The sequence below is a fragment of the Chrysochloris asiatica genome, unplaced genomic scaffold (genome assembly GCF_000296735.1).
Source record: "Chrysochloris asiatica unplaced genomic scaffold, ChrAsi1.0 scaffold00116, whole genome shotgun sequence".
Taxonomy (NCBI): Eukaryota; Metazoa; Chordata; class Mammalia; order Afrosoricida; family Chrysochloridae; genus Chrysochloris; species Chrysochloris asiatica.
In genome coordinates this window covers 4792121-4802406 of record NW_006408634.1, presented here as the reverse complement: position 1 = coordinate 4802406, position 10286 = coordinate 4792121, and the positions used below count along the sequence as shown (strand labels likewise).

Below are 10286 nucleotides of genomic sequence, written 5' to 3'. Positions count from 1 at the left end.
GTTGTTGAGTGCCATCGTTTCCAAGTCATAGAGACCCCATGTGACATGGTGTTTTCTAGACTGTAATCCTTGTGGAAGCAGATCTCCAGGTGTTACTCTCACAGAGTCATTGAGTGGGCTCAAACCGCTAATCTTTCTGTTAGCAGCCAAGTGCTTAACCATTGTACCACCAGAGGGCCTATGGTAGTACCCCGAGTGTCCCTGAGCCTCAGCTTACCCATATGTCTGGAAGGGTCATAATAAAACCATTACACGAATGGCTTAAATGGAGGTCTGGGAAAATCTGTGATAGTTCACACAAGTTGTTATTACTACCATCATTCCTGGGAGTGGACTCAGAAGCCATGTAGTTTACCGATCCATCAATGTTTTAAATGAGAGAGCTGTTGCTGAAGAAATGGAGAAGGAAAGGGGAGAGAATAGTCTAAAAACCAAGAGCTAGATTACTATCTGCAATCATCACAGGGGTTCTTGCCTCTATAGCCATTATCCTTAACTCCACAGCATTGCAGCCTGTAAGTATGCTTATACCCATTTTTGTGATTAAGAAACTGAGGTTCAGAGAAGACATGGCCAGGGTCACAAGATACCATTAATACCAACAGCCAGAACAATAAGAAGCCTAGCAGACCAGGTTGGGGAGGTGCTTTCTGGGAGTCCCCAAAATCAGCCTCAGGTTGATTCATTAGCGAGAGTAACAGAACCCAGAAAAGCCATTATATTTGCAGTCACAGTTTCTTACAGTGAAAGGATACAGATTAAAATCATCAGTGAACAAAGGTGTATAGTCCAAGAGACACTAGCAGAGCCACAAACAGTGCCTGCTTCTCCCAGCATTGATGTGTAACAACACACACAGTGTATTGTAAACCAGGGATGCTCCCCTGAGCCTTGGTACCCAGGGGTTCAAGAGAGAGTTGGTCATGCAAACATGGCTGCCACCCACTTGGCTGGCCCAAGTCTCTAGCTCTTCTTAGAGGTCAAGCTGATGCCACATGGCTCAAGACCATGACCATAAACCCACTGTTAGCATAGACTATCTGGTGTGACCCAAGACCTCAGGAAAACAAATGCATTCTTATCAGGCAGGACATTCTAAGGTTAATTCCTTTCCTAGCAAGGAAAGATGCCATGGAACACTAGGTAGGGCTACTTTTCAACTTGAATCTTTCTTCACAGGTTCACTTTCTCAAGTTTCACTGGAGGTCCGAAAGATACCAGTGGAAAAAGGGCTGTGCATTACCATCCCTTGCAAGTCTGAATTTCCCGAAGGCTCCCTGAGTGACCCCAGGATTATAGGCTACTGGCTCAATAAAAACATCAGCTCCTTTGTAGCTACAAATAAGCCCAATGTGACCATCGAGGATGACACCAAGGACAGATTCCTTGTTATTGGGAATCTTGAAGAGCAAGACTGTACCCTGCTGATCCATGATATACCCCAAAGCGATAGCATGACATACTTATTTTATGCAGATCTAGAAGAACAAAGAAGTACTTTCCTAAAAGAGAATATTGAACTCTCTGTATCAGGTGACATCCAATCTCATGCACTAAGTGGTTCAGTAATTGTGTGGCTTTTACTTTGCTGAGAACCGAGCTTTATAAAACCTCAGGTCACATAATTTTTGCAACAGCAATGCCACAATAAAGGTCCAATTGACAGCTTTTTTTTCCCCCGTTAGAAACAGCAAAGAGAGAGGTAGTGACTTTTGGCCCACTAGCATCCAAACAGTAAAACTATGGGGGAGAAAACAGATCACAGATGGGGCTGAGGAGGAGCAGAGACTAAAGGGAAAGCCAGAATGGTGGGGAGAGGGGAGGAACAGCTGGGAATTCTAGCCTGGTGGATGGAGGGGAACAGGACAATGTAAATCCTCAGAAAGCAGCCCCTCACTCTTGAACGTTCCACACAAAGAAAGGAAATCTACTTGTGAAAAGCTACCCAACAATAATTATCCCATATTTTTTAAGGTTGTTGGTGCTGCTAAACAAGGTAATGGGTGGGAAAACATTTTGTAACCTGTAAACAATGTGTAGTCATCAAGTTTTGGGTCCACTCACTCTCTCTTCTCCAGACCTGACCCAGAAACCAGAGCTCCACATACCAGAGATTATTATAGTTGGGGAACCTGTAACCCTGACCTGTTCCATCAAAGACACCTGCAAAGAAAGCAAAGCCCTCTACCTCACCTGGAAAGGACCCACCGTATCCTCCAACATGGGCATCTCCAGCAGCGACTTCTCCTCAATGTTACACTTCACCCCAAAGCCTGAAGACCATGGCGCCACTCTCAGATGTCCCTTGAACGTCTCCCGAGCTAACATGACCAGAAGTAATACAGTCAGCTTCACAGTGGTTTGTGAGTAATGGTGGGCAGGACAAGGATCTAGAATCTTAGAGAAGTTTTAGGACTAATAAAGACCCGAGTCTTACAGGGAAGACGTCAGGAGAGAAATCACAGCTTCTCATGGCCTTTGAGGCTGAAAGACAGAGGTTAAGACCTAAGCCCAAGTATAGGGCATGTGAGAAGAGAGAATAAAGGGTCCAGCATCTCTGGGCTTCAGGAAAGTCCTTCAGAAGCTCCTCGTGACTCATAAGTGGAAGGTTGGGTCCTGGTGGAGGTGAAGAACGGAAGTCAGGGTGCCTTGCTGACTTCTGACCTTCCATCCCCACAGCACCTCCCAGACTGCTGAGCTTCTCTTGTTCCTTGAAGAAGACGCTGCAATGCAGATGTGCCTTCCATGCCATTCCCATACCCTCCGTGTATTGGTGGATGGGAGATGTTCTTGTGGATGTGAACAGCATGTATAACATCTTCCATGTGACTTCCACCACATTTTTCCCCTGGGTCAACAGCACCATACGACTAATTGGAGATCCAGAAGTACTCGTGAACCTTCGCTGTGAGGGGAGGAATCCGTATGGAATCCACACATCAAGCATCTTGTTGATGCCAAGTGAGTAAGCAGAGGACCCAGTGACTGGGACAGAAAAACAATGAATGCCCAAAACTCTGAAGTAGACTGTGCACAGGGCCTGAAGAGCAGAACTGTTCAGACTTCAAAGTTTTGTTGTTGTTGTTGTTGTTGTTATGTGCCGTGGAGTCGGTTCCGACCCATAGCGACCCTGTACAGGGTTTCCGAGGCTGTAAATCTTTATGGGAGCAGAAAGCCTCATCTTTCTCCTGCAGAACAGCTGATAGTTTCGAACTGCTGACCGTGAGATTAGCAGCCTGAGTCGTAACCACTACGCTACCAAAGCTTTAGGGGGTTAACAACAACAACAAAAAAAAAACCTACTCTCACTTTACTCTGGTTTCAGATGAAATACCAGTTTCCAATAAGTCCATGGATGGCCTGATCCAGGGCGTTGTGTATGGGAGCCTTACATCAGCACTCTTCTTTCTCTTCCTCGTCCTCCTCCTGTGAGTACCAAAGTTAAAACTCACCAGCAAGCCAGTCTCGAAACCTACTACATTCCCTCCCTTCCTTATATTTTCTTCCTGTTTTGTCTTTCTGTTTTGTTTTGTCTTGTCCCCTTTCTTGATACAGATTCTTAGATCATTACTTTTCAATCATTCTCCTTTTCCAACGTTTTCACTTCTTGTTGGTAAGTGCTGTCAAGTCAATCCCAACTCACAGCGACCCTGTATAGGGTTTCTAAGGAGCAGCTGGTGGGTTTGAACCATCAGCCTTGTGATTAGCAGTCCAGTGCTTTACCTACAGCACTACACAAGGACATTTTCACTTAAGGCTATAATTTTCCCTATAAGGATGACTTTAGCTGCAAGCCACAAATTGTAATATGAAGTATCTTATTATCATTCAGATAAAATATTTCTAATCCCCATTATAATTTTTTGACTTGTGGTTTATTTGGACATGTCAGTGTTTTCTAATGATCCTCTTATTTCATTTTTATTTCCGTGCCTTTTTTATCATATACGTTTGCTATTTATTCCTTCTTACATCTCAGACCTTCCATTCATAATCATTTCTGTTCTGAGCTACATTATAGAAAACCCGTAGAGCTGGTTTCCTGTTAGCTGGTTTTTTGTTTGCATCTTTCTCTTTTCTTCATTATGGGAAGATATTTTTGCCAGGTTTGGAATACTGTGTTGACAGTTATGCCCTTTCTTAAACATATCATTCCACTCTTTCTTACTTCCATTGTCAATGAAGAAGAGTCTGCTGTAAACCTGACCTGCTGCCCCTTTGAAAAGCAGCTCTCTTTTCCTGATTCTTCTTCTAAGATGTTGTCTCTGTCAATTCTATGGTTCTATCTCACTAATTTCAACTCCTCTGCTTCCGCCTCACACTTTGAACTTATGTAACACCAAGCTGCCCATGCTTTCTTGACAGATCGCTGTTTCTTGTTCTGCCCCTTGTTGACACTACGTCTTCTGCCTGTCTTCTGCCTGCGTGCCTTCCTTCTCCACACTCTAACTCCCACCCCTGCCCCCTCCATCACTCCAGCGGGTGTTGACTCATCATTTGGGACTCAGCTCACAACACTGGTACCATGTGCCCCTTCCCTGGCCTGTCATATGGGTTGGGTATGGGGTTCCCAGAGCCTTCAGGAATTGTAGGTAGCATTAACACTGAGAGTCTCACTCTGATGCAATTATGTGTGGGTTGATTTTTTTATTTGCTATTTTTATTTGGCCATTTTAGTATGTGTCTTGTATCTCTTATTAGTTGTAGAAAATTATCAACCATAATTTCCTCATAGGTTGCTTTAGGTTTTCCCATTCATTATAGAGCTCTTGGAGCCCTGGTGTGGCACTGTGGGCTAATGCGTCAGACTGCAAAGTCATTTGAACTGCAAGGTCGGTGGTTCAAGCTTACCAGCTGCTCCTTGGAAATCCTATACAGGGTCGCTATGGGTTGGAATCGACTCAACACAGCACTTAACAACAACAATAAATAGTGATCTTATTGGAGCCTTGGTATGGTGCTGTGAAATGAAACACTGGAACCCAAGGTCAGTTTGAACCACAGGTTGGTGGTTCAAACTCACCAGCCACTCCTTGGAAATCCTATATAGAGTTTCTATGACTCAGAATCAACTCAACAGCATTTAACAACAACAACATTTAATATTTTCCAGATTCTATTACTTTCTTTTCCTTTTCTCTTGCCCTCTCACCTGTATTTTCCTTACAGATTAGACAAGAAAACAAGTGCTAAGTTAGAGGTCTGTACTAGAGAGATGCTTAAGGGAAGCTGCCCCTTCAGAATGTCCTCCTTGGGGTGACCTGTCAGTGTTGTTAATGTACCGTCAAGTCAGTTCTGATTCATCGTGACCCTGTATAGGATTTCTGAGGAGCGGTTGGTGGGCTTGAACTCTCCACCTTGTCAGTTCTGCCCATCAATTCCTATGTCTTCCTCTCTGGCATAGTACATTAGGCAGTAGTACCAACATTTTTTTTTCTTTTCTATTTTCCCCAGTGTCTTTTTTCTCCTCCCTTCTGGCTTTCAGCAATAAAGTTTCAAAGAGGAAAACAAAAATGACTCCCAACACCTGCAAAGTTATTCTTGGCATCGATGATTTTTCCCTTTGCTTTTTACAGTGAAAGAAGCACACTTCTCCCCGTCTACGGTTAGATACATTTCCTTTGCTTGGGAATGCATCTCCTACACTTCCATTAGGAACTGTACTCCATTAGTCATCCCCTCTATCTCCTAAATTCCCAATCATTCTTTCTGTACTGAATCTTTTTCTCAAGGATACGAAAGTGCACAAATGTCCTCTGTCTCAGCCCTACAAAAACTCCCTCACAATGCCATTTAATATTTTTTGAGAGAAGAGTTTACACTCACTTCCTGAGTCTCATCACCTTTAAACTTTTCAACCCATTGCCATCTGTTCTCCAGCACCGTACCAGTGAAAGGATACTTTGAAAGCACTCAGTTATCCTTATTTCCCAAAATCCAAGGGGGGTTGTCCCATGCTTCATCTTTAGGTGCATTTATTATTGTGGTGAATGGTTTCCAGGACAAAAAGATGAGGTCCTCCCACCCAGCGGCCTCTTTTCACAGCAAAGCATCACAGAGTATCACAGAGGGGTGAAGGGCAAGGGGCTTGAGGAAAATGAGTAAGTTCCATTCAAGGACAAAGAACACAATTGGCGAGAAGCAGCAAAGTCCCAATGGTGACTGGAGATGAGTAATTGTTAGCGGTGCCAAGTCTCATGGCTGCAGGATGTTTCTGCCCATCAGTGCGTAGTTGCTGAGGAATAAAAAGTAAGCAGTGACATTGATCTTGGTAGTCTGACTCCCAGCCCTGGGTTTCTTCTGGAAACTGGGAGTTGCTGCATACAACCTTCATCACAGGACCTTATCGCTTTAGAATGAAGATCCTTAAATGGTGTGAGAGAAGACAAATGGCAAAGACCAAAGAAGGCTTGATCCTCAAGAACCCAGCATTGCTGGAGAAGACGGAGACCCTCAGGAATCCCGAAGCTCAAACCCCACCTGCCCAGGAGCAAGGTAAGCGCCTGAGCCAGGCTGACTGCATCTGGGCTCTACACCAGCATAGCCACCACTCAGCTGAGTTCCAGTGTCAGTACCACCAAGGGTGCTCACTAAAAACCAAGCTACTTGAGGCCCCTCAGATGTATGAACCCAACTCCCCACAGCCAGAGTCCACCTGCACTGTGCTTGTCACAAGCTCCTCAGCATACTCTGATGCATGGCTGGGATGGAGAACCAGGACTTAACTGAGCAACAACTCCACACCTACAAGGTTATTGCCATTGGCATTGATGATTCCCTCCTTGCCTTTTTAAGAGAAAGAGGCATCTCTCTTCCTGCACAAGATTAGATCTACCTCCTTGGCTTGGGAATTCATTTGTTCTGGCTCCTTGGGAACTGCATTCCATTAATCACCCCCTGTACCTTAAACTTCAGTAATTTTTTCATCACTGGCCCTTTTTCCCAAAGAGTATAATGTTGTTGTTGTTGTTAAGTGTTGTTGAGTCAATTCCAACCCATAGTGACCCTGTACAGGGTTTCTGAGGCTATAAATCTTTACGGGAGCAGAAAGCCTCATCTTTCTCCTGCAGAACGACTGGTAGTTTCGAACTGCTGACCTTGAGATTAGCAGCCCAATTCATAACCACTACACTACCAGAGCTCCTTGAAAGAGTATAATGAGCATGTAGAAATCTCCCCGGCCCAGAAGTACCCTAGAAGGGGAGGTCAGAAGGAGCCAGTCGATGTTGTTAGTAGAAATCGAGCTGATGGTGACTCCTGGTGACCCTGTGCGTGCCTAGCAGAATCCTCCTGTATGTTTTTCAAGGCTGTGACCTTTCAGAAGCAGCGTTCCAGGCCTTACTTTCAAGGTGCCTCTAGGTGGGTTCAAACCACCAACCTTGGGCTAGTTAGTGCTTAACTGCTTGTGCCACCCAGGGACACCTAAAGGTGTCATTGTTGTTGTTCCTCTTGTTGAATCGCTTCCGACTCACAGCGACCCTATATCGGTTTTCCAAGAGTGGCTGGTGGGTTTGAAATGCTGACCTTTTGGGTAGCAGGTAAGTACTTTTCCTACAGCGCCACACCAGGACTCCAATGGAGCTAATTGGGTCCCCTCTATGTTTGAGACACCAGAGAGGTGATGAGGCTTGCCCAAGGTGGAAATGACAAGATCTGATTGTCGCACAGTCTAGGACTCTTGAGCAAGAAAGAAGACAGTAGACACAGAAAGTCAGAGGTGGACCATGACGTGTAGATCCACCAGCCCAGTCAGACCTGCGAAGACCTACAGAACATGTCAGACACGTCTGATCCCTGCCCTCAAGAAACGTTCAGCCTCAGCAACAAAGACACCACGTAAGACGTCACATCCTGTATGGGAGGAAGATGGAAGATGTACTATCTCCAAGGCTGCATGGAGCACTGAGAACCGAGGGTGAGAAGTGATCCCTCTGTAGCCAGATCGTCACTGATCGAGTTCAGCCATAACATCTTACTGAGATCCACAGAAGGCTTAGACACTAAAGAAACCCCAAGGATCTCTCTGCAGAGACATTGTGGGAGCAAGAACCGCTGCCACCCATCCCTACGCAGCCAACAGAGACACCAAGACTCACAGCACCTCGGGCTGTTTTCTCAAGACTTCCTATGATTAGCTCAGGACTTGTAAACCCCAGAACTCTTGGTTCTTGGAGCAGCTGCCTGTGCGCTGGTCATTGCTTCCTAACCTTACCAGGCTCTAACAAAGAGGTTGTAAACTCAAAACCCCACAACAGCAGGCAACAAGACAAGTGAACCTGATCTGGGGAGGGGGCCATGTCCAGCTTGAAAGCAGGTGCCCCACCTGAAGGGAGGAGCTAGCAGCAGCCAATTCAGCTCCTTCTCCCCGGAGCAGACCCTCAGACTCTCAGACCCTCAGAGCCACCAACTCCAAGTATTCTTTTCTTTTAAGAATTCAGAAATGTAGATTTTCATATGAAATGTCTTGATTCAAACATGTTAGTCATTCAGAACATGGTTTTTTGTTGTTGTTTCTTTTAAGCAACATGAGTCCAATAAAAGCCTTATGTGCACTGACAAATCTGATCAGAACCTTCTGCCAAAAGGTGGTGGCATTCTTTAGAACGCAAACACTTTGTCGAGTGCAAAAGACCCAGGTGGAAGAAGAATCTCCGGGTACTGGATAGAAGCCTGGGTCTCTGGAAGAGTGAGGTGGGGCTTCCCAGGTCGGTCAGGGAAAGTGTTTCAGGAATTCATCACTCACTCATACAGACCACCAAGATTCCCCAAGGGTTGAGGATGCAAAGTTAGGCAGGACAGCCCTCAAGACCACCCTCACTTCTGACAGGTCTGGGGATCCCCAGTAGCACCCTCAGGTTTAACAGCTCACTAGAAGGACTCATAGAACTCACTGAGATCCGGTATACCCTTCATACTGGTTTCTTACAGGGAAAGGATGCCTATTGCTGTCAAATCCATTCCAATTTACAACGACTGTCTTAGCTATCTGTCGAGTGTTGCTCTAACAGAAATACCACAAGTGGAGGGCTTTAACACCCAGAAATGTATTCTCCCACAGTTTAGGAGGCGAGAAGTCCGAATTCAGAGCACCAGCTCTGGAGAAAGGTCCTTGTATCCTTTCAGCAACTGTGGGTCCAACATTCCAGGGAGATCTCCATGAGTCCCAGCATCAATCTTCCCCGAGGATCTAGGAACTTCACAGCACAGGGAACCCAGGTCCAAAGGATGCACACCACTCCTTGCTCTTCTATCTTAGTCCTGGTAGGTCCCTTTCTCTCTTCACTTCTCTCTCTTTTTATATCTCCAAAGAGACTGACTCAGACACACCTAATTCCATAGATTGCATCCGGCCTCATTAACATCACAGAAGTGAAGATTTACAGATCTGCAGAGCTCAGCGTTCTCTAGATTGGTTGTCTGAGAATAAAATGAGCTATTAATATAGATATTTATAGTTTAGGAAGTCCCGGTGGTAAAGAGGTTAAGTGCTAGGCTGCAAATGGAAAGGCCAGCAGTTCAAACCCACCAGGAAGATGTGGTGATAGTGTGCTTCCGTAAAAGATTCACAACCTTGGAAACCCTCTGAGACGTCTCTATTCTGTAGGTTCTCTATGAGTTCATCCAACAGCAATGGGTTTGATTTGGGGGTGGATTGGAAAATGGCTTGGAGCGTGGGGAAACAGTCAACAAAGGTTGCCGTCCATACTGAGAGGCAGCTGGTGAACAACCTACACCTTGAAGACAAAGTATTTGGTCAGGGTTGCTCAACTTAGCCAACTTATTTATTTCCTTTGTATTGAGGTCTAACATACAGGAAGGTTTCAAAAAGTCCATGGAAAAATCCCATCTTGTCTTTTATTCTCTCTCCCCCATGGACTTTTTGAAGTCCCCTTGTACAGCTAAGATCACATAACCTAAGTGTTACAGCTTGACTCATATACATGGAGTCCTGGCTATAGGAATAACACTGAACTGCTAGCCACAAGGTTGGCGGTTCAAACCACCAGCCACTCCTTGGAAACTATATACCGAGTGGCTGTGAGTCAGAACAGACTTGGCCCTTAAAAACAATAATATAGATACAAAACAACTATTTATAGATATATGTATGTATATATATAAGGAGCTCTGGTAGCGTAGTGGTTACTAATCGGGCTGCGAACCGCAAGATCAGCAGTTCGAAACTACCAGCTGTTCAGCGGGAGAAAGATGAGGCGTTCTGCTCCCATAAAGATTTACAGCCTCAGAAACCCTGTACAGGGTTGCTATGAGTCGGAACCGACTCC

At 45.2% G+C, this 10286-nt stretch overlaps 1 protein-coding gene across 1 annotated transcript in view; it reads left to right on the top strand.

The window, feature by feature from the left end:
- Positions 1–931: 931 nt before the first annotated feature.
- LOC102816132 (sialic acid-binding Ig-like lectin 11-like) overlaps positions 932–10286 on the top strand; it is a 15811-nt gene continuing 6456 nt past the window's right edge. The window contains exons 1-5 of the mRNA XM_006868363.1: positions 932–959; positions 1180–1494; positions 2079–2336; positions 2680–2923; positions 6356–6495. Coding sequence (XP_006868425.1) covers positions 932–959; positions 1180–1494; positions 2079–2336; positions 2680–2923; positions 6356–6495 — 985 coding nt within the window. The remainder of the gene's footprint in view (positions 960–1179; positions 1495–2078; positions 2337–2679; positions 2924–6355; positions 6496–10286) is intronic.